Raw genomic sequence first — 24646 nt, forward strand, 5'->3', positions numbered from 1 at the left:
GCCTGAAGCTACACAGCATTAATCTGTAGAAAGCCCTGATAATTTCCCCTCAAATGTTTTATTTTGAAAATGGATCAGAGTACAGAAAAGTTGAAAGTATGGCACATTGAATACCCGTATTTTCCATCTGGACTCAACAATGAACATTTTGCTATGTTTGCCTGATCTCTCAATACATACTTAAAATCATTTTTTTCAAAGTTGTAAACATCCGAACACTTCATTCCAAATACTTCAACATGCATCCCTTAACATTAAGAATATTCTTCAAACTACCACCACCATCACAGGTAAGAAAATTAACAAAAATTCCCTAATACCATCTAATATGACTGGTCATATTCAAATTTCCCAACTGTCCTAAAACATGTATTTTGTAACTTCTTTTCAAATCAGTTTCACACACTTTAGTTGGTTATGGCTCTTTAGTTTTGGGTTTTCGTTGTCATTGTTTTTACTTTTTATTTTGAAATGACAGAATCACAGGAAGTTGCAAAGATAGCACCCTTCACCCACTTTCCCCTCATGGTTACATCTTACATAATATGAAAAAGAAAATCAACATTGGTACAGTATGTGTGTATAGGTATAGCACCTATAGATTTGTGTAACCACCACTACAATCAAGATACACAAGTGTTCCATCACTACAAAGACCTTTCTGGTGCTACCTCTTAATAGTTACATCCAACCCTCTCCCCATTTTTCCTCCCACCATCCCTAACCTTTGGCAACCATTAATCCATTTTTCATCTCTATAGTTTTATCATTTTGAGAATGTTATATGAATATTTTCATACAGAATATGGCCTTTTGTGATTATTTTCACTCAGCATTAATTCCCTTGAAATTTATTTGAGTTGTTATGGATATCAATAAGTCAGTCAATTTTATTGCAGAGTAACAAGTATTCCATGGTAATACATAAACCACAATTTGTTTTAACCACCTAAGGAAGGATATATGGGTTGCCTACAGGTTTTGACCATTACAAATAAAGCTGCTATGAACATTCGTATACAGGTTTTTGTGTGAACGCAAGTTTTCATTTCTCTGGGATAAATGCTCAGGAGTGCAATTCCTGAGGCATGACATATACATGTTTGGTTTCACAAGAAACTGCCAAATTATATTCCAGAGTGGCTGTACCATTTTACATTCCCAGCAATGTATGAGATCCTGTTTCTCTTCATCCTTGCCAGCAGTTACCACCATTAAAAAAAAAAAAAAAAAAAAAAAAAGTTAAACTATTCTGATAGGTGATATCTCACGATTTTACTCTGCATTTCCCTCATGCCTAATGATGTTGAACATCTCATTTGCTTATTTGCTATCTATACTTAAGTGAAATGTCTTTTGCTTATTTTCTAATTGTATTTACTTATTACTGTTAAATTTGGAAAGTTCTTTATGTAGTTTACATACAAATCCTTTGTTGGATACGATTTGCAAATATTTTTTCCCAACCTGTAATATCTTTTCATCTTTGTAAAAAGGTCTCTTACAGGGTAAATTATCTTAATTTTGATGAAGTCCAATTTAACATTTTCTTTTCCTTCTAAGGAGCATGCTTTTGAGTCATCTGAGCCTTCTTAACTCAGTCCTAGGTCCTGAAGTTGCTGGTTTACTGCTTATGGATATCCAGTTGCTCCAACAGTATTTGCTGAAAAGACTATCACTCCTCCATTGAATTGCTTTTGCCCCTGTCAAAAACCAATTGGCCATTTATGTGAGTCTATTTCTGGTTCTTAGTATCTAATGGCTCTTTAGTATTATCTTTTAAAAACAAGCCTCCTCATCCATGTTTTATACCTTTCATATCGAAATTTTCATACAGACACAAAAGCAGAGAATGGTATAATAAACTCACAGCAGACTCAAGACAGCTTGAACAATTTTCACTCCCCTCTCTTTTTCATCATCATCATATTTTGAAGAAGAATCCAGGGCAGCTTTCTTATACAATATTCCATGTTCTGGATGTGTCTGTTTCTCGTGGTATCTTTTATTTGTTCCTCTGCCTCCTGTATTTCCTGTAACCTGGCAATGAGGTCCAAGAAGCTTGATTAAATTCAGGTTGAACATTTTTCAGCTTATTACATCACAGAAGGTAGCACATTATGTGGGCTGTCTCAATCTAAGCAACGTGACATTTTGTTACTCGGTGAAGAGGTAAATGACAGCATGCTCCATTGTTAAAGTACATATGTCCTTTGTAATTATTATATAAGCTGGGGTGATTCTTCAACAACATGGATGAAGCATTTTTATATTCATTATCTCATAAGAACTTTGTGAGGTAGATATTCTTCCTCCTGTTTAACAGATGAGGAATTCAAGGCTCCAAGAACTGAAGAGATTTTTTCTGAGGCAGATGGCAAAACCTGACCCACATCCAGGTCTTAAGACTTTAAGCCTTAGGCCCCTTCCAGTTTTCACTCTTGGCTACCTTTCACTCTAATGAGGAACCAGCCCCCAAGAAACTGTGGGGTTGAATTAATAACATTTATGATCATCAAAACACCACTTTGACATTATTAAAAAACACAATCTTCATATTCAGGTATTATTCATAGTCCAGCTACAGAAACAGAACTTTAAGAATTACAACATAAAAATTACCAACTCAAGAATATAGACTGAGTTAAACCCACAAATGTACTCAAGGGCACAGAATGGTTCACAGGGGGTAATGGGCACTGACTGCCCAAAAGTGGATTCTGCATTGGCTTAATCAGTGAAGAGCTTGGCTCCATGTGAAAAATTTATGTCCCAGTAAATTTAGTGCTGGGACAGAATGTTGTTCCATGAGTAACAGGCTATCATTTGACAGCAATGATGAAATATTGATTAGAATTCACAATGACTGTGGCAGGGATCATCAGCTCAACTGCTGGGTCAAGGATTTTTTTCCCTGTGAATAGGGAAAGCAGGGTACCACTGCCCTTCCATTTTGACACTCTCCATCTGTTAAGTTTCAAATTCAAAAGCTGGGAAATAAATTGTTTTCCTTGGCATCACCGTTAATGGCTGGCCATAACATTTTTTTCCATACACATAAGCTAGATATATAATCTACTAACTCCCTTAGATATTTTTAAAGGTAAATTAAAAAAAATTATTCTTACAGCATTAAATTCCAGTTAGCTATTCACCATACTTCCTCTTATAAAAATGAGTATCTTTTAGGTTCGTGGAATCCCCCTCATTCTAATATTGACTTAATACACAAACTTACATGATCCCATATTCTAAACTTTTACCATAACCTCTTTTATCCAACTTTATTGACAACTGAATGATTTCAAAAAGTACTTTCACAAAGATCCTTTCACTTAACCCTCACAACAACCCTGTGAGGTAGGTATCATGTCAACATTTGATTGACAGGAAACTGAGGCTTTAGAGGCTGACTTAATAACATCGCATGGCCATTAAGGGAAAGCCAGGAATCAAAGGTAGGTCTTCTGATTCCAAATCCAGTGCTCTTCTTAGGTTGTCCTCATCAGCAGACTCTTGTCCACCCAACTCCACACCTGACATTCTGGATCATACTGTCTGTTCAGGTTTTCCACAGCAGTGAAACTATCTTTAAAATGCATACTATACACATTTTAAAAAACAATGTCCACTTTTTATTAAATTTTTTTTATGAATAAATTTATTTTTATTTACTAAAGATGGGTCTCCCTGTGTTACCCAGGCTTGTCTCAAACTCCTGGGCTCAAGCGATCTTCCCACCTCGGCCTCCCAAAGTCCTGGGACTACAGGAGTGAGCCACTGCACCCAGCCCACGTCTACTTTTTAATACAAAGATATTGTTGCTCTCATTTACAACTATGTTATTAGATTTGGATTGTTTTTGTAGACTTGAAAGTTGGGATGAACTTTATTTTTTCAGACAGAGTTTCGCTCTTGTTGCCCAGGCTGGAGTGCAATGGCGCAATCCTGGCTCATTGCAACCTCTGCCCTCCCGGGTTCAAGCGACTCTCCTGTCTCAGCCTCCTGAGTAGCTTGGATTACAGGTGTGTGCCCCCATGCCCGGATAATTTTTGTATTTTAGTAGAGATGGGGTTTCACCACATTGGTCAGGCTGGTCTCGAAATCCTGACCTCAGGTGATCCACTCGCTTCGGCCTCTCAAAGTGCTGGGATTACAGGCATGAGCCACCAAGTCCAGCCTATTAACTTTCTTCTATATGCTACTCATTTGTCTAGTAAAGAGTAAATAAACTTTTTCCTTAGAAGAAATATATATCATTTGTCCAACAGTTACTTAAGTAGGCAGGGATTCTATTCCATTTTACATATGACACTAGATTTTCTGAATCTCAATCTTGGACTCATTGGTGTTTTGTAACCAAGAGAATTCCTCAATGGTATGGATTTTCTGTTGAAGATGAAGGTTGGAAGTCTGAGAGAATTCTTTTTCAGACACATCACATTCACAAGGTTTTTCATCTGTGTGGATTTTCTGATGTACAGTAAGGTTTTTTCTTTGCCTAAAAACTTTACTACAATCATTACACCCATAAGGTTTCTCCCCTGTGTGAATTCTCTGGTGGCCAACTAAATTCCTCTTAGAAGTAAAGGATTTCCTACACTTCTCACACTCATAAGGTTTTTCCCCAGTGTGCATTCTCTGATGTACAACAAGGTTTTTATTCTGACTAAAGTCTTTTCCACACTCATTACATTTATAAGGTTTCTCTCCAGTATGGATTCTTTGATGTACCATAAGATTTCTACTAGAGGTAAGGACTTTCCTACATATATGACATTCGTAGGTTTTTTCTCCACTGTGAATTCTTTGATGTTCAATCAGGTTTCTATTGTAGGTAAAACCTTTTCCACACTCATTACACGCATAGGGCTTCTCGCCAGTGTGGATCCTCTGATGGGCTATAAGGTTTGAGCGGTAACTGAAGACCTTCCCACAGTCATTGCATTTATAAGATTTTTCCCTCGTGTGAATTCTCTGATGTCCAATGAGGCTTTTCTTCAGAATGAAGCATTTGCCACACTCATCACACTCATAGGGTTTCTCACCACTGTGGATTCTCTTATGCTCAATGAGGTTTCTGTTTGAACTGAAAGCTCTTCCACACTCACTACATTCAAAGGGTTTTTCTCCGGTGTGGATTCTCCGATGTACAAGCAGGCTTGAATTGTAACTGAAAGCCTTCCCACAATCCTCACATTTGTAGGCTTTCTCTTGTGTATGGAGTTTCTGATGGACCATAAAACTTTTGCTCATAATAAAGGTTTTCCCACACTCTCGACATTCATATGGCTTCTCCCCATTGTGGAGTCTCTCATGGTCAATGAGGTTTCTGTTTGAACCGAAGACCTTACCACAATCTTTACATTCATAGAGATTCTCTCCAGTGTGGAACCTTTGATGTAAAATGAGGCTCTTCTTCAGAATAAAAACTTTCCCACATTCATTACATTCATAGGGCTTCTCCCCATTGTGGAGTCTCTGGTGGTCAAAAAGGTAAGCACTTTGAGTAAAGGCTTTCCCACATTCAGTGCATTTATAAGGTTTCTCTCTGCTGTGCATCCTCTTATGGTCAATGAAGTTTGACTTAGAACTGAAAATCTTCCCACACTTTTTACAACCAAAGGTTTTCTTTTCTGTGTGGACTCTCTGATGTAAGAGGAGGCTTTTGCTTCGAATGAAAACTTTTCCACATTCTTTACACTTGTAAGGGTTCTCTGCACTGTGGAGTCGCTGATGGTCAATAAGATAAGTGGTCTGAGCAAAGGTCTTTCCACATTCATCACATTTATAGGGTTTTTCCCCAGAGTGGATTCTCTGGTGCAGAATGAGGCTCTTCTTCAGAATGAAAGCTTTCTGACACTTATTACATTTATAAGGTTCTTCCCCTTTGTGGAGCCTCTGATGGTCAATGAGGTAAGCATTCTGAGAGAAAACTTTCCCACATTCATTACACTTATAAGGTCTCTCCCCTGAATGGCGCCTTAGATGTATAATTAGGCCTGAGTGCCTATAGAAGCCCTTTCCACACTCCTTACACTTATAAGGTTTCTCCCCAGTGTGGATCCTCTGATGGTTTAGAAGGTAAGCACTTTGAGAAAATGCTTTCCCACATTCATTACATTTATAAGGTTTCTCCCCTGAATGGTTCCGTAAATGCATTAGAAGGCTCGAACGCTGAATAAAGCCTTTTCCACATTCCTTACATTTATGAGGTTTCTCACCAGTATGGATTCTCCGATGGTTTACAAGATGGGAGATTTTATTAAAATGTTTACAACATATATCACATTTATAAAACTTCTTTCCTTCAGTACCTATTAAACTTTCAGAAATAGCTGAACCGAAAGTCAAGCTGTCTCCTAATTCCTTCCACTTTTGGCCTTGTTTCTCTGGTGGAGTCCTTTTCTTCTTGTCTCGTTCACAAAGGGAAACTTTCTTCACTGTATCTGCCCTTTCATCTGTTTCATTTCCCCACTGACTTGCCAAAACTTGCCATTCACACTCTTCTTCAAAATCAAGGACCTGGGGAACACTTCCTTGAAGTCTTTTTGATGTTCCTTTATGAGAGTCTGCTCTTTGAGAACTACTTGGCTTTGACGTCACCTCCTCATTCTCGGTCATGGTCTCCCATTCTGGTAAAAGGAATTAAAAATGCAAATGTTACCACGTCCGTGTGTTTGGAAGAACAGGATCTTCAAATGACTTTAAAACATTCTAGGAAGGCACACTTTAATATGCATACAAAAAGGAGAAACTTTTCATTAAATGAAGGTACAAAGAATAATGCTACACTGACAACATGTTGTAAATGGATTAACATACAACTCAGGTTGAGACATTTTTAAGTGCTTTGTCTTCAGGAAGCAGATAGAAAAATACAAATAATGCTGAGAAAACAGAAGCAAGGAAAACCAGAGAGAAAACACAGGATCTTATGGAAGTGGTTCATATCTAAGGAACTTGGATAGAAGAGCAAGAACCATTGGATTAGAAGTAACTTTCTTTATATTTTCTTCATGTTAGAAAGATGGAAACTTTAAGAGAAGGAAAATATATGTAAGGACTCTGAAAGGCAATTTTTAATTTTTGAAAAGTCAAAGGCATGAATACTTTTTAACTGGTTGAAAGCAATTAACCAACAGAAAAGAAATCCATTGAAAAGCAATTTAATCCTTAGAATTAATATATAACTCCTACTCCATTTAAAATTAAGAAACAGAAATTTTAAAATTCATTTTAAAAAGTCAGGTCTGTTATGAACTCCCTTAATTACACATAAAAGGTAAGAGAAGAAATACAGAAAGAAAAGGGAAAATAGAATAAAAGTATGAAAACATCTGTAAAATGATGAGGCTAAACTAATCCCCAAGGTTCCTATCTACTCCAATATTCTCAAATATTTTAAAATATGAACAGTATGAAAATATTTTGGAAGTTTACTTTCAAACTACCCAAGTATGAGAGAAATTATGAGCCAGTTCCCCCAAACTGTCTAATAAGTAAAGTTATGTGAATAACAGTAACATCATCTTCTCTTTGAATATAACAATACTTTTCTTCTATCTAAACAGAGAGAAAAGACAAGAGTGCAGCCACTTTATTTCATTATACATTTCTTTAAGTTTATGAGAGGATGAGGATGGCAAATATCCAACAAATATTAACTTGAACTACAGACATTCTTAGGTCAGGCCCTCATAACTCATCTCAACTGCCCTTCTCTCTAGGACTCAGGCAGGACTGCCAATCACACTACCCAACCACCTGGCTGCAGGGATGGGTATGTGTCTTAAGCCTATCTAATGCTGGTACTTCAGTTTCCTTATTCACAGTGAGGTTTCAAATATAAGGAAAGGCCGGGCACAGTGGCTCATGCCTGTAATTCCAGCACTCTGGGAGGCTGAGGAGGGCGGAGTTTGAGACCAGCCTGGCCAACATGGTGAAACCCTGTCTCTACCAAAAATACAAAAATTAGCTGGGCATGGTGGTGCACACCTGTAATCCCAGCTACTCAGGAGGCTGAGGCAGGAGAATCACTTGAACCGGGGAGGTAGAGGTTGCAGTGAGCCGAGATCACACCACTGCATTCCAGCCTGGGTGACAGAGCAAGACTCTATCTCAAAACAAAACAAAACAAGAACAAAACAAACAAAAAACAAAGACAAAGAGAATGCTGATGGAGAGGGGGGCTGCTTCTATATAATGAAACAAGCTTTAAGGAAATGAAGTGTTACAAGTAGTTAAACTGAGATGGAAAATGGTTAAGAAATAAGCAACTCTTGTATCAGTAGCTAATTAGCTGGTTAAATTATTTAATGTTTTTAGCTTAGGAATCAGACTATATATGGGCCTCCTGAGCTTTTTAAGACTTTGTAGAAAAATGTCAGAATGATAGAGGGTGCTGGTTACTTTCCATAACCTTTGGTGAATGAAGCCTGCAAGAAAAAGACACAGGCTTTCCTACCACTAACACCCCCGCCTTTCATCTGCCCTAATCCATGCATACCTTCTGTCAATGATCTTTCCGATAGGTAAATTTGATCCTGTCACTTACCTGCATGAAACACCTAACTCTTCATTGCCTACAGGACAAAGCAGAAATAACCAGTGGAGTCAAAGGGATATCTTCACCCACTGCCTGTTTTTCTGGTATCAACTATTGTCAGTATCTCTTATGCCCCTAGACTCTAGCCACAGTGAACTACATGCAGCTGCCCAAACATGTCATTTCTTGCGTCTCTATCACTGTCCGTGTCCTTTCCTCTTCCCGAATTGCTCTTCCTCTTTCCAACTCACTACCCAAGCCCCTACCTACACCCTTTAAAACTAAGCTCTAAAGTCACTCTCTGGACATTAAAATTGATCTTAAAAAAATAAAAAGGAGTATAAATGATACTATCAATGATACTGTGCCAATAAATTAAGACAACTTAGATGAAATAGGCAAATTCCTAGAAAGCCACAAATTACTAAAACTGACTCAAGAAAAAAATGGAAAATCTGAGTAGGTCTACAACAGGGAAAGAAACTGAATCAGTAATTAAAAAAAAAAAATTACCCCCACCCCCTGCCTGCACACAAAAAGCCCAGGCCCAGGTTACTTCACTGGCAAATTCTACCAGACCTTAAAAGAATACCATTTCTTCACAAATTCTTCCAATAAACAGAAACACTTCCCAACTAATTCTATGAAGCCAGTGTTGCCCTGATAGCAAAACCAGACATAACCATCACAAAAAAGAATAAATATAGCTTATGAATACACACATAAAAATCCTCAACAAAATGCTAACTAACCAAATCTAGCAGGACATAAAAAGAATTATACACCATGACCAGGTGAGATTTATCACAGGAAAATAATGTTGGTATAACACTAGGAAACCAATTAATGTAATACACCATATCAACAAAATTAAAAACAAAAACCACATCATCATGACAATAGATAAAACACTCCATGGTGATAAAAACACTCAACAAAGTAGGAATAGAATTTCTGGCCAGGCACAGTGGATCATGCCTGTAATCCCAGTGCTTTGGCAAGCCAAGGTAGGTGGATTGCTTGAGGCCAAGAGTTTGAGACCAGCTTGGGGAACATAGTGAGACACTGTCTCTACAGAAAAAAATAAAATAAAAATAAAAACAAATAATTAGCTTGGTGTGTGCCTGTGGTCCTAGATATGTGGGAGGCTGAGGTAAGAGGATTAGGAGGATTACTTCAGCCCAGGAAGTTGAGGATGTAGTGAGCCGTGATTGCACCACTGCACTCTAGCCTGGGCAACAGAGTAAGACACTGTTCAAAAAAATTAAAATAAAATTATATTTCATGGTGAAAGACTGAATGTGTTCTCTCTAAGGACAAGAACAAGAAAAGGCTGTCTGCTCTTGCCACTTCTAGTCAACATGTACTGGAGGTTCTAGCCAGAGCAATTAGGCAAGAGAAAGAAATAAAAGGCATCCAGATTGTAAAGGAAGAAGTAAAATTATCTCTATTTGCAGACGACAAAATCTTGCATATAGACAATCCTTAGAAATCACTAAAAAACTATTAAAACTAACAAATAAGTACAGCAAGATTGCAGGATACAAACTCAACATATAAAAATCAGCCTGACATAGTGGCACACACCTGTAGTCCCAGCTATTCAGTAGGTTTAGGCTGAGGACTGCTTGAGCCCAGAAGCTCAAGGTCAGCCTGAGAAACATATAAAACCCCATCTCATTAAAAAAAAAAAAAAAGTGGTATTTCTATGCATTAGTATTAAATAATCCACAAAGAAAATTAATAAAACATTTATTAGTCTCAGAAACAATAAGATTAGGATAAATTTAACAAAAGAAGTGAAAAACTTATATTCTGAAAACTACAAAACATTATTGAAAGAAGCTGAAGGCCTAAATGGAAAGAAACCTCATGTTCAAAGATTAAAAGATTTAACATTGATATATGGCAGTACTCCTCAAATTGATCTACAGATTCATTGCAATCCCTACTAAAATCCCAGCTTGCTTCTTCAAAGATATTGACCAGCTGATACTAAAATTAGATGGAAAATCAAGAAACCTAGAGTAGCTAAAACAATCTTGAAAAAGAACATAGTTGGAGGACTCACACCTTTTTATTTCAAAATGTACCATGAAGCCAAAATAGTAAGAGAGGGTGATACTGACATAAGGGTAGACATATAGATCAAAGGACTAGAATTGAGACTTTAGAAATAAACCCTGATATTTATGATCAACTGCTTTTTTAAAAGGGTGCCAAAACAATGCAATGGGGAAAGCATAGTCTTTTCAACAAATGGTGCCTGGGATAAATGGTGCCACATGCAAAAGAATGAAGATGGATCCTTATCTCATACTATATACAAAAATTAACTCAAAATGGATAAAAGACCGAAATGTAAGAGCTAAAACTTAAAAGAAAACATAGACATAAATTTTCCCGGCCCTAGATTAGTGATGGTTTCTTAGATATGACACCAAAAGCAGAAACAACAAAAGAAAGAAAAAAAAACTGGAACTCATCAAAATTAATGACTTTTGTCCTTCAAAGGATACCATCAAGTAAGGGAAAAGTCACCAGGCCCAGTGGCTCATGCCTGTAATGCCAGCAGTTGGGGAGGCTGAGGCAGGAAGATCGCTTGAGGCCAGGAGTTCAAGACCAGCTTGGGCAACACAGTAAGACTCTGTCTCTACAAAAAATTTTAAAATTAGCCAGGCTGGTGGGGTGCATTTGTAATCCCAGCCACTTGGGAGGCTGAGGTGAGAGGATCGCTTGAGCCCAGGAATTCAAGGCTGCAGTAAGCTATGATCACACCACTACACTCCAGCCTGGGCAACAGGGCAAGACCCCATAGAATGGGAGAAAATATTTGTAAGTCATATATCTGTTACGGGACTTATATATAGAATATATAAAGAACTCTTACAACTTAGTAATAAAAAGACAAAAAACTTAGTTAAAATACAGACAAAGAATCTGAATAGACAGTTTTCTCTGAAGACATACATATAGTCAATAAGAACATAAAAAGTTGCTCGACATCATTAACCATCAGGGAAATGCACATCAAAACCACAGTGAGATATCATTTCAGACCCACTAGGATAGTTAAAATAAAAAAGACAAATAATAACAAGTGTTAGGGATGATGCAGAGAAACAGGAACCCTTATACGCTGCTGGTAGGAGTGTAAAATGGTGCAGTTGCTTTGGAAAACAGTCTGGAAGTTCCTCAAATGATTAAATACAGAGTTATCATAAGACCTAGCAATTCTACTTCTAGGTAGAAATGAAAACATATACCCACACAAAAAATTGTACACAAATGTTCATAGCAGCATTATTCATAATGGACCAAGAGTGGAAGTACCTAAGTGTTTATCAATTGATAAATGGGAGATATATCCATTCAATGGAATATTTGGCAATAAAAAGGAATAAAGAACTGATAGCTGATACAACATGGATGAGCCTTAAAAACACTATGCTAAGTAAAAGAAGCCAATCACAAATGACCACATATTGCATGATTCCATTTATATGAAATGTTTCAAATACACAAATCTACAGAGGTAGAAAGTAGACTGGTGCCTGCTAGGGCTGGATTGAAGGAATGAGTTAGGTGAAATGAAGGTGGACTGCTGAAGGGTTCAAGGTTCCTTTTGGGGTTGATGAAATTTTTTTTTTTTTTTTTTTTTTTTTTTTGAGACAGAGTCTCGCTCTGTCGCCCAGGCTGGAGTGCAATGGCGCGATCTCGGCTCACTGCAAGCTGTACCTCCCGGGTTCAAGCCATTCTCCTGCCTCAGCCTCCCAAGTAGCTGGGACTACAGGCACCCGCCACCATACCCGGCTAATTTTTTTGTATTTTTAGTAGAGATGGGGTTTCCCCGTGTTAGCCAGGATGGTCTTGATCTCCTGACCTCGTGAGCCGCCTGCCTTGGCCTCCCAAAGTGCTGGGATTACAGGCATGAGCCACCATGCCGGCCGAAAATGTTTTAAAATTATTGTGGTGATGGTTGCACAACTCTGTGAATACACAATAACCACTGAACTGTACACTTTAAATGGTGAATTTTATGGTATGTTAAATATACCTCAATAAAACTGTTATAAATCTTTCCCTCCTGGTGGAGGAACTGGGAACCATCCATCTCCTCCTCCCACTGTCCCAATCCTTCCATCATTCCCAGGCTCCTATGGGCTCACACAAACTTATGCACCCTTTTATTATACAGAATGTGCCAAATTGTATTGTAATTATAAGTGGAAATATCTCTCTCTCCAATTTGAATGTACTTTAAGGCAGGGGCTAAGCCTGACATGGGAGGTACTTAATATTTCTTAATACTTTCCTTCAAGTTTTAGTCCAATCTCCTATATAAACATATACAAATATTTTACATACTGAAGTAGTATGTACAAGTTATCTGGGAGTCTACTTTTCTACCACAGTTTATCGATGCATAAAAATTGAGTACACAGAGTTGTCATTTGATAGTGTCATAATATACTATTAGGTCAAAACACCATGCTCTGCTTAGTACTTTATCTTACAGAATTTGTTTTGCCCAACTTTTAACCATCATAGTTACCTGGGACTATTTTTAGACATACAACTTTTATTTCTTCTTTCTGAACCATTTCTTTAATGTATGTCCAATCAGAGTTACTAAGTCAATGGGAATAAACATTGGGCATGTGCTTGCCCAAAGCCCCAACAACATTGGAATGCACTTTTTTTTTTTTAATTTATTAAAGTAGGTTCAAGTTTCTTTTTCTTCAAAGAGCTAGAATAATCAAGCAATTACATTATTTTGTTTTTTTTTTTTTAGTTTAACTCTTAGATCTATCTGGAATTTATTTTAGTGTACAGCATGAGGTATGGGTCCATGGTGAGTGTTCTTCATAAAATTAGCCAATTAATCCATATAGTCTATTTTAAAATTTTTAGGAAAGATTGATTATTGAGTAAATAGCTTTGGAACTACTGAAAGCTACTTGGGTTAAAAAACAAGCTTGGAGGGTGGTGTATGCCTAGAGTCCCAGCTACTTGGGAGGCTGGGGTGGGAGGTTTGCTTGAGGCCAGGAGTTTGAGGCCAGCCTGGGCAGCATAGTGAGACTGCCATCTCAAAAAACAATAAAACCCCTCCACAAGATGTCTATGTCATTCTATGTATCAAGATAAATTGATAAATATCAAGATGGATTAAAGCTTAAATGTCAAAATAAAAAAATAAGAAAATACAGCTGGGTATGGTGGCTCACGCCTATAATCCCAGCACTTTGGGAGGCCGAGGCGGGTGGATCACCTGAGGTCAGGAGTTCGAGACCAGCCTGGCCAACATGGCGAAACCCCGTCTCTACTAAAAATACAAAAACTAGCTGGGCGTGGTGGTGCATGCCTGTAGTCCCAGCTACTTGGGAGGCTGAGGCAGGAGAATTGCTTGAACCAGGAGGCAGAGGTTGCAGTCAGCTGAGATCGCGCCACTGCACTCCAGCCTGGCTGACAAGTGGAAACTCCGTCTCAAAAAAAAAAAAGAAAATACAGGTGGGTTTACAAAATAATTTTATGAGGAAGAAGACCACTAAGACCATAAAGGAAAATACTGTCAAGTTTGACAACATAAAAGATTTTCTAAGGCTTAAAAAAAAACTAATAATATTGAAAGGCAAACAAATGGGAAAAACATATGCAACAACTGACAAAGCATTAGCAGTAGTTCTATATATAGGAAGTATATGAATAGGAGTAAAATGACCAATAAACATATGAAGAGATTTCAATCACACTAATAATGAAAACATGAAAAACAAACAAACAAAAGATGTTATTCTTCATCTACCTAGCAAAGATTTAATTAAAAGACTGACAAAATCATGAGCATATCCAGAGAAAATTGGCTCTCCTGTGTGTTCTTTCTGTGGGAGTTTAATTCAAGTATCATTGGTAGAAAATAATTTGGTAATATGTATCAAAGTATAAAATCTACAGACTGTTTCACCCACCACTGCCACTACTGAGATACTAAAGGATACAGTCTCAAAAGTGTGAAAATGTACAGTTTAAATTATTAAAGACAATAAAATAAAGTTGCTAGGTACAAAATTAACACACAAAAAAAGTACTTTCATATATGCAAATGACAAGTCAATTAGAAAATACAGAAAAGACTCCAATTCCAAAGAATAAATATTACCAGAAATATGCAAGATCTAGGCAATTTTAAAACATGCCTGATGCATACAAAGGCAGTACAGAAAAAATGGAATGTTATGTAATGTTCTTGAATAGAAACATTCAGAATCATAAAGCTGTCAATGTAAAGCATGATACACAAACCATGCAATACTCTGCAGCCATTTAAACTGATACTGTAAATCTGTATTTCAGTCAAAGTTAGTTCCTGTGGCTGATTACCCAGTTCTGAACGTTGATCTCTCCAAAGAGAATTCTACTCTTTTCTTCAAGTTCCAGTATAAATGCTACCTCCTTTATGGCCTTTGCTAATCCCTAGGAATGAAACTGATTGCCCCGTTTTCTGCATTTCTGTCACACCAGGTTTATGCCACTCTTGTACCAATTATTTTACTCTGCCTTGTATATTTAATATTTCTGTAATCATCTCCTAAACCATTGTAAGCTATTTAAGGGCAGAATCACATCATTTTCACAGCTGTACCATGATAGGTATTTAATGTTTGCTGGAAGCAAAAATGGCTAAAAATTTTTTTGAAATATTCTTTTATTATTTATCAAAGAAATCTATTTTAGAATATATATAACTTTAAAAATATATTAGCAACAATTTAGAATTGTGGGATTACTCAGCACAAATGAAGGCAGAGCAAAAGGAGTGTTCTTATACACCACTTCTAAGAATAGAGAGGACAGGGATCGCTACAGAAAGTAATTTGGCAATATGAAGCAAGAGCCTTAAAGCCATTCAAACACTTATGCCCAGTAACTGTACCTCTAAAAATAATAAAGCATTTTAGAAGGCCTTAGGCACAGAGACAGATGATTATTATAGCAATTATCCAAAATAAGGAATGGCTGACTGAATTATGGTACAAATCATATAGCCAATATAGATAATAACTGCAAAGAGTTTGTAACATGTGAGAACACACACAAGGAAAGCAAGCTATAAAACTGTGCACAGACACACACACACACGTTTGAACAATGTAAAAAATCCCTCAAACATATAGAAAAAAACAGAAAGGTAATATATCAAAATGATAATAGTTATCTGGAAATAGCGATGTTAAGGAAGGTTTTTTTTCTTCTTTGTAATATTCGGTGTTTTCCAAAATAAGTATACGCTACTTTTATAATCAGAAAACAAATAAACGCTGGTGAAATAAAGGTAAGCATCACAGAAAGAAGAATCCTTACCTAGGGAGGTCACATTTCCATAATTCTCCAGCATCACATCCCAGTACAAGGCCCTCTGGATTGGGCCCAGACATGCCCATTCCTCTGAAGTGAAGCATACTGACACCTCCTCGAACATCACCAACTCCTGAAATAACAAGTGTGTGTGAGATTACCAATGCCCAGGAACTTGCCTGTCAAAAGGTTCTCTTCACTTCTGGGGAAGGGATACACTGTGAGGCCATGAATGCATAACAGACATCAGGGAGACATAAGGAGATCACATGTAAAGTCTGTCTTCCAATAGCATAGACCTTGATTTAGAAATGGGAACTGACTGGACATCGAAGCACAAGGATGAGAGAGGGCACTTCAGCCACAGTTACGCTGTGCAGATGGGAAGGAAAGAGGATGCAAACCTTACCTGGGGCTGGGCTGTTAGGAGCATAAGTGCCATTAATTGATTTCTCGGGTTCTCTTCCTGGGAAAGGGCAGAAGCTTCAGGGGCAGGAGAATCTGAGGAAGGAGAAAAAGCTGCATATGGGACCTACCAACCTTTTCTGAGTGACCCCACTTGCAGAGCTGGAATAACACAAAGAGTAGCAATAAGAATGATACAAGGCAGGGCGCGGTGGCTCACACCTGTAATCCTGGCGCTTTGGGAAGCTGAGGTGGGTGGATTGCAAGGTCAAGAGATTAAGACCATCCTGGCCAACATGGTGAAACCCTGCCTGTACTAAAAATACAAAAAAATTAGCTGGGCGTGGTGGCGCGTGCCTGTAGTCCCAGCTACTCGGGAGGCTGAGGCAGGAGAATGGCTTGAACCCGGGAGGCGGAGGGTACAGTGAGCCGAGATCGCGCCATTGCACTCCAGCCTGGCAACAGAGTGAGACTCCGTCTCAAAAAAAAAAAAAAAAAAAAGCCGGGTGCAGTGGCTTACACCTGTAATCCCAGCACTTTGGGAGGCCAAGGCGGGCGGATCATGAGGTCAGGAGATCGAGACAATCTTGGCTAACACGGTGAAACCCCGTTCCTACTAAAAAAAAAATATTAAAAAACTAGCCAGGCACGGTGGTGGGCACCTGTAGTCCCAGCTACTCAGGAGGGTGAGGCAGGAGAATGGCGTAAACCCGGGAGGCGGAGGTTGCAGTGAGCTGAGATCGCGCCACTGCACTCCAGCCTGGGTGACAGAGTGAGACTCCGCCTCAAAAAAAAAAAAAATGTATACAAGGTCAGAGGAGCCCAAGAAAGAAGGAGAGAACAGCAGCAGAAAGAAACTGGCACTGTGAGAGACTCCCAGACAGGGTAGCAGATGAAGCAACTCCCTGGAAGTAGGGGGATGAGCCACAGAAAGTGTCCTGGAACAGCCCAAAACCCAGAGCACTGAGTAGATACCATGCTGAGGATCCTGGAGGTTGAATGCCACTAGGTCAGTAGGAGGATGCGGGCAAATTTCAGCTGCTATGTGGCTGCCAGGAAGTACAGGAGGAAGTGTTGTTCCTGGGGCACTCACCGCCTTCTGGAGAGTGTCCTGATCCTGGACAAGGACTGGAACCTGGAAACAAGTAAAATAAGCTAGCTCTTTTTGTTCCTTAAGAAAATGGACTCACCTAAGCACTGTGGACCTCTTTCTGCCCACAATCTAGAACTGTGAGATCAGAGAGACCCACCTCAAGTATGGAGCATCAAAACAGCAGTAAAGCTTTGCATTGAGAACAATGGAGCTGCCCTCGAGCCCCACTCATGGCACTGGTGACCTCTCCCAGAGGAGACTGTACACAACGGTGGGAACAGAAGCCAGACCTGGGTGTGGGTTAAGGAGGGAATGGGAAGTAATAAGCAGTAATTAAGAGCATGGATTTTAGCTTCAGACTTAGTTTTAGTTCGGACTTCAGTCACATCTCTTCTACTTATTTACCATCTACTTATTGACCCCTTTACCTAGCCCTTTGTGCTCAAATACAACTAACACTAAAATTGGCACCAAGACACTTGGTTTTGCGGCCAGCTAGACGTCTGCCTCAGTTTCCTTATCTCTCAAATGAGGATGTATTAGTAATTTGTAATGAAATATATAGCTCTAAAATTGTTCACATTATGATTAAAACAAACAAGCCATCCTTAATGCCACACCCAAGTTTGAGTTATGATTCAGATATCTTATACAGAAATGTTTCTAGTGAGCTACAGATGTACAAAAAGAAATCTCACACACGAGGCTACATTAAGATCCCAATCTAATGGTCAAGGATATACATCTTATCAGAAGCAAATATCTTAACCCAATCTCTTGGCTTGCAGATCCCTAGTAGGGCACACAAGAGGAGATCTTACCAAGATTTGGAAAGCTTCATTCTTGTTATGCTACTGCCATTTTATTTATTTATTTATTTAAAGACAGGATCTCACTCCATCACCCAGGCTGGAGTGCAATGGTGTAACCATAGCTCACTGCTGCCTCAACCTCCTGGGTTCAAGTGATCCTCCCACCTCAGCCTTCTAAGTAGCTGGGACTATAGGCACTCACCACTACATCTGGCTAATTTTTAAATTTTTTGTAGAGATGGGGTCTTCCCATGTTGTCCAGGCTGGTCTTGAACTCCTGGCCTCAAGTGATCCTCCCACCTCAGCCTCCCAAAATGCTGGGATTACAGGCATGAGCCACTGTGCCTGGTCTGCTATTGCCTTTTATACTCTAGGCTTACATCACCATTCCAAACAGAATTATAGAAACAATACATAGGCTTCCGTTTAGGGAAAAACTTATCAACATTTATTCTTCAGGTTCTTGGTCCAAACTCAGCATTAGCAAGCATTACCCAAGGGACAAAACAGAGTCAATGTTTTTATGCTGCTTCTGAGTTGGACCCAAAGACCTCAATGTAAATCCATTTCTCTACAGACATATTCCATGGTCTGAATACTCATGGACCTGCTTTAATTATCATTAAGGTTGCTAGTGTGCTATTAATTTTTAATGAAAATCACAGGATCACCCTCTAGCCTAGCCTCAATTGTTTCCTTCCTTTCATCCCAACACCCACCGCCCCTCCCCACCTTTCTCACTTGTATTGCTGGTCCATCAAGGTCTTTCTGCAGCTCCTCCACCAGGGCCACAGCCTCCTCGCCACTTCCAGGGTGATGGAGCTGTACCCAGGTCCGAATCTCCCCCGGCAGGATGCTCAGAAACTGCTCCAGCACCAGCAGCTCCAGGATCTGTGCCTTGGTGCGTGCTTCTGGTCTCAGCCACCGGCGACAAAGTTCCCTGAGCCGGCTCAGGGCTTCCTGGGGTCCAGATGTCTCATGGTAACGTAACTGTCTAAAGTGTAGGTGGGAGGTCTCCCAAACGGAGGAGCTACTTCCTTGGAAGCTGGTTGCCCATTTCCAGGTATCATCTTTCCCCTTCACAAGGCCCTCTTGTCTCAGAGCATTGTGGGCCCAATTTTCTCTTGTCATTGTTGTTTTTTGAAAAAGGCTCCTCTCCAGTCCAGGTCTCCTTAATCCTTGACTTCTTCCTTACAGCTTGGAGAGTATCATCTACAAGACCTCAAGAAATCATTGTTAAAGTTAGCTCAGAGAAACTGAGCTTTCCAGGCCCCCGTCAGCTCCCAGTAATAAAGAGAACCTTTGTGAGTGCAAGGTTCCAGGCTCTAGAGACTGCTTCTTCTGACAGAAACCCCCTGCCTAAGACTCTGGGACACAAACACTCATGTTACCCACGAGACTGCTGAAACCAAACACATGAACTTCCTTTGGTCTTTGTTCATAGGATCCCTTCAGCTAATTACAACAGACTCTTTACCACTCTAACAATGCGCATCCTGACTACTCCTGTGTGACCTGCAACAAGTACCTCACTTCTGAGCCTTAGTTTCTTAACCTGTAAAATAGGGATAGTAACAGTTTCTACCATATGGGGTTGTCATGAGAATTTGATGTATAATACATTTCAAGTTTTTGAACAGTGCCTGGTATATGGGTTTAAATGTTACTTATTACCCTTCTGTAACCAGCACTCTTTCCTATGTTCCGCAGAGTTAACAAGTAATCATTAATCATGATACATATGAAAGAAAATCCTAACCACCTCCTCAATTAACAAAGAAAGGATGAATTAAGTTCTGTGTAGTTTTGTTCTACATGCCTTTAATTCTCTGAAAATTGTTCTTTCTGTTAATCAAAATATTTGGATAAATTTGCCTTTTCTTCTTTTCCTTTCACATCTAGTCCCACAGATGGATAAATATGGTTTTATTATACAGAACTTAGACTTGCTCTCTAGAAATCATCTGTTCTTTAGAAATAACATTTTTCTAATTATAAAACCAAAAATTTATAAAACCAGAAAACACACAAAACCAGAAAACAATCACTGCTATTATTCTGAACTATGTCCTTACCATAGTTTAATTATAATAGATTAATTCTAACTTTCCCCTATTATTAATAAGGTCACAATGGCTATCCTTGATAACAAATTTTTAGTTACATCTCTGCTTATTTCTTCAGGATAAACTCCTAGGAGAAAATTGTTGGGCTGAAGGATAAAAACATTTTTAAGCTTTTAAGGTTGTAACAGTTATATCACCATCAGTGACATATGAAAACATCCTCTTTATTTGAACACATAGACACTTAAAGAGAGCTTGCTTATAACAAACAGGGGAGCCAGAAATATAAACATAATTTCAATATAATGTTTAAGTACAAGTAATAGGAGAACACAAAACTACAGAAAGGATTCATGAAAGGAAATTTTTTTTTTTTTTTTTTGAGATGGAGTCTCGCTCTGTCACCCAGGCTGGAGGGCAGTGGCGTGATCTCGGCTCAATGCAACCTCTGCTTGACGGGTTCAAGCAATTTTCCTGTCTCAGCCTCCCAGGCAGCTGGTACTACAGGCTCGCGCCACCATGCCCAGGTAATTTTTGTATTTTTGGTAGAGACGGGGTTTCGCAATGTTGACCAGGATGGTCTCAATCTCTTGACCTCGTGATCTGCCTGCCTTGGCCTCCCAAAGTGCTGGGATTACAGGCGTGAGCCACCGTACCCAGCCATGAAAGGTACTTTTGGATTGGGCTTTTAAGGAAAAATAAAAGGATCACTGGACTATGAGGAAAGCCATTCCAGGAAGAAAGAAACTCTACTTTCAAAAGCAAGGAAGGACACATAACTCTGTGAAGGAAGACCAGAGAAGGAAAGTAAACTTCAGAGGCAAGAGTGTAGGAGTAGAGCACAGAGGTGAACAGAAGTTAAATTCTAACCACTGCTTTTGAGAGGCAGTATTCTGAGGAGATGATCCTGTCCTGTAAGTGAAGTGATTTTACTTACATTTCAGCATTAAAGAGGTTTTACTTTACATTTTTCCTTATTTTTAAAAATAGTAATATATTCACTTGGTTCAAAATTTAAAATTATAAAATGCATACTGTGTAGTGTCCTTCTCCGTTAGCTTCTTATCTGTCTTTCCAGTTATTTCCGCATGTGTGTGTACATATATTGTTTTCTAGTTTCCTTTTTTTCACAAATGGTAGGACACCATGAATGACGTGCTACATGTTCCTCTTCTCAATAATAATATGTCTTAGAGATCTTTCCTGTCAATACACAGCCTCTCTCTGCATTTTTATGGATGCATAGATGTATCATAATTTATTCATGCCAGCACTGATGGAATGTTTGGGTAGTTTTCAATCATTTCTTATTACCAACAATATAATCATGAATAATCTTGGGCATACATCAGTTTGGATGTGTGTAGGCATATATAAGAAAAATTCCTTGCAACAGAATTGCTGAGTTAAAAGGTATATGCATGTATAATTTTGATATTGCCAATTTGACCTCATTAGGATTGAACCAATTTACAATTTATACTCCCATCAGAAACAGCTGTATGGGAATGCCTTTCCTCACTTTCACCAATATGGTTCTCAAAGTTTGTGCTCTTTGCCAAATTTTTAACTTGCATTTTGAATGAATTAATATGGAGTCATTTGTATATTTTTTAAAGTAACTTCATATATTTTGCCCATGTTTCTATTGAGGTGTTGGGTCTTGTTAATTTGTACACACTTTTATCACAGGAAAATTAGTCCTTTGTTTACAATGGCAGCTGCAAATTTTTCTCAGTTTGTCAAGTGTCTTTGTGACTATATACGCCATGTGACTTTGCTTAAAGTGTTTTTTGCCATGCAGTCAATCTTTTACGACTTCTGGGTACTGTACCACAATTAGAAAGACCTTTTTCACTCTGAGCATGAAGAGAGTCTTAAGTGGTGTCAGGACTCTGTTAGTGAGAAATGGTGGGGGTGGGAGGGCTGGATATCAAGAAAGGTCAGTTAGGTTTTTGTAATAGTCTAAACACATGACTTAAGTTCTAAACGAAGTAGGAACTTATCCCCCAGTAGGGATAAGGCAATTGAGAAAAACTTGGCAGTCCTTGGTAACTGATCTGGGGGTGATGGAAAGGAATTTTTAAAAAGAATTTTGAATAATTTTCAAATAACATAAAAATAACGAACTCTTAAACATACACTTTATTTGCTTCTCACAAAAGGTTTTCAAAGCAGAAGTTAAAAAGAACAAAAGGATCAGAAGAGCGAATCCACTCAAGGCCACTTAGCTAACTGAGACATGGGAGCAAATTCTGAATTCAGGGATTCTAATTCCAGAACTCCAAAACAATTCCATCTACGAAGAAACTTATGAAACCCAAACCACCCAAACTGTTCTAAAACAACAGTTTCCAAACACCAGTCCACGACAAACTTTAATCTGGTAAGCTGCAAAAAGAGAAAACCAGTAACAATTGTGGCTGACAGGTTGGCAATGAGTGTGTGTGTGTGTGTGTGTGTGTGTGCGCGCGCGCAAAGGCCAGCATTTATTCTGAGTTTACGGTCTTAGTACTTTGTGTTAAAATGTATTGCCTGAAGTAATGTTGGTATGGGTGGTTTCAAGTTTGAGTTTTTCAAGTTTGATTTTTAAATACCATTATATTAGAAAACTAAAAGACTAAAAAAGCTAAAATCGTTCCACCCCTTAAAACAAAGAGACAAAAAAATCCGTCCTCAAGAGTGTGGGCGCCACCGGTATAGGGAATCCTCAGAATGTTTCTGTGGATTAGCCTCAGAGAAGACTGAGGAAGAGCAGAAAGGCCTGAGCTGGTGGTGCACGCTACTGAGGCAGCTCTTCTCAAAGCGCCAGCGGAGTCCGTTAGACTGGAGCACCGGTCCACAAACACACACAGACTCGGAGCTGCTGTCCTCAGTACCTCCCCCGGGCCGGCTGCGTGCTCAGCCGAGGCCACGACGTCGAACCCCAACACGAAGGTGGGGACGGACCATGCCGGGGGTCAGGGCCCGGGAGGGGCTACCGAGGGCTGTGCAGTCCCAGCAAGCTCAGGCCCGCGTCCCGGGCCGCCTTCCCTGCACGCCCACCCGCCCCCGAGCCCACCCCGCTCACCGGGGGCTCCCGCTGCGGCTCCAGCCTTGGGTACCGCCGCCTCGGTGCCAGGCCGCTAGGAGATGACACAGGAACGAGCCCTTGCGGCAGCCGAGGCACAGAATAATGGCCGAACCGAAGATACTGCGACTTCCGGTTGTACCCCGCCCCTCATCCGGGATCTCTAGGAAGCCACATCTCTATGGTTCGTTTCTTTTCCCAGAGCTGGGGAAGAGAGGCAGAACTCCTGAGCCCTTGGGTACTAGTGTTCCTTACATCAAACAAGAACTGGCCGCTGTTTCAGACCGGAAGGGTGCAGAGATGAAAGACAGGACCCAGGGTCTCAGGATGCTTGTTGCCTCCTAACAGAGTTGGACATTTCTGTTTTGATTTGCATTTCAATTGAGGTTGATAGGGAGTAACCTTCACGTCTGAATGACCTGGTAGGTGACTTTTCTGGTCTCTTCTTGAACTTATGCAATTCTCACTATAAATAATAACATGGCTTATAAATCACCCTCTTGTGAATTCGCTTACTGTGGTGTATCTCTTGCCCACATGATGACATATTGGAGCTATGATATTAAATAGTAATCAAGTTGAAGGTACAAGGTAATGTGCAAATGGTAGGGACATCTCTCCCCTGAAAGAAGAGGTTATTCTAGCTGTCCATCACCCTGGGTAAAGTCAGGTGTATATAAAGGAAACTGGAACTCTGATCCTCTCTTTGGTCTTCAGTCTCTTAAGTTTGGACTTCTGGAATTGACACCCCTATATGGGACTATGGCTGGAACAAGTCTCCAAAAGGGCAAAGGCCATGTCTGCATGGATCCCATGTATTTAGCACCTAGTACAAAGCTGAAGCCATATAGGTTGTAGATGAATGTTTATTCAATGAGCAAGGTTCATGTTATTCTGTTTATGTCTTTTTTTTTTTTTGAGATGGAGTTTCGCTCTTGTTGCCCAGGCTGGAGTGCAGTGGCGTAATCTTGGCTCACTGCAACCTCCACCTCCTGGGTTCAAGCAATTCTCCTGCCTCAGCCTCCTGAGCAGCTGGGATTACAGGCACGTGCCACCATGCCTGGCTATTTTTTTTTTTTGTATTTTTAGTAGAGACGGGGTTTCACAATATTGGCCAGGCTGATCTCGAACTCCTGACCTCAGGTGATCCACCCACCTCGGCCTTCTAAAGTGTTGGAATTACAGGCGTGAGCCACCGTGCCAAGCTTATTCTGTTTATTTATTTATGTTCTCTCCTGGCATTCATTAAACAACATACTTAAACTTCAGCCTTGATTCACTCATTCATTCAACTAC

At 39.5% G+C, this 24646-nt stretch overlaps 1 protein-coding gene and 1 long non-coding RNA gene across 10 annotated transcripts in view; one reads left to right on the top strand and one right to left on the bottom strand.

The window, feature by feature from the left end:
* Positions 1-39: 39 nt before the first annotated feature.
* ZNF197 (zinc finger protein 197) lies at positions 40-23504 on the bottom strand. 9 transcript variants are annotated; one of them, XM_009239130.4, is made up of 6 exons: positions 23351-23504; positions 18956-19426; positions 17285-17444; positions 16314-16405; positions 15911-16037; positions 40-2040 (listed from the first exon to the last, which is right to left on the bottom strand). In XM_009239130.4, exons 2-6 carry the CDS (start codon positions 19343-19345, stop codon positions 2006-2008), a joined length of 804 nt encoding a protein of 267 aa, XP_009237405.1. In that variant the 5' UTR covers positions 19346-19426; positions 23351-23504; the 3' UTR covers positions 40-2005. The 9 variants fall into 9 exon arrangements, with proteins under 9 accessions (XP_009237405.1, XP_009237404.1, XP_009237402.1 ...); XM_009239129.4 differs by having other exon boundaries at positions 40-6635; XM_009239127.4 differs by having other exon boundaries at positions 40-6635; positions 18947-19426.
* The window catches only part of LOC134761014 (uncharacterized), a 29664-nt gene continuing 27468 nt past the window's right edge, over positions 22451-24646 (top strand). The window contains exon 1 of the long non-coding RNA XR_010139208.1: positions 22451-22666. This is a non-coding gene — a long non-coding RNA (uncharacterized LOC134761014). The remainder of the gene's footprint in view (positions 22667-24646) is intronic.

This window comes from Pongo abelii, chromosome 2 (genome assembly GCF_028885655.2).
Source record: "Pongo abelii isolate AG06213 chromosome 2, NHGRI_mPonAbe1-v2.0_pri, whole genome shotgun sequence".
NCBI lineage: Eukaryota > Metazoa > Chordata > Mammalia > Primates > Hominidae > Pongo > Pongo abelii.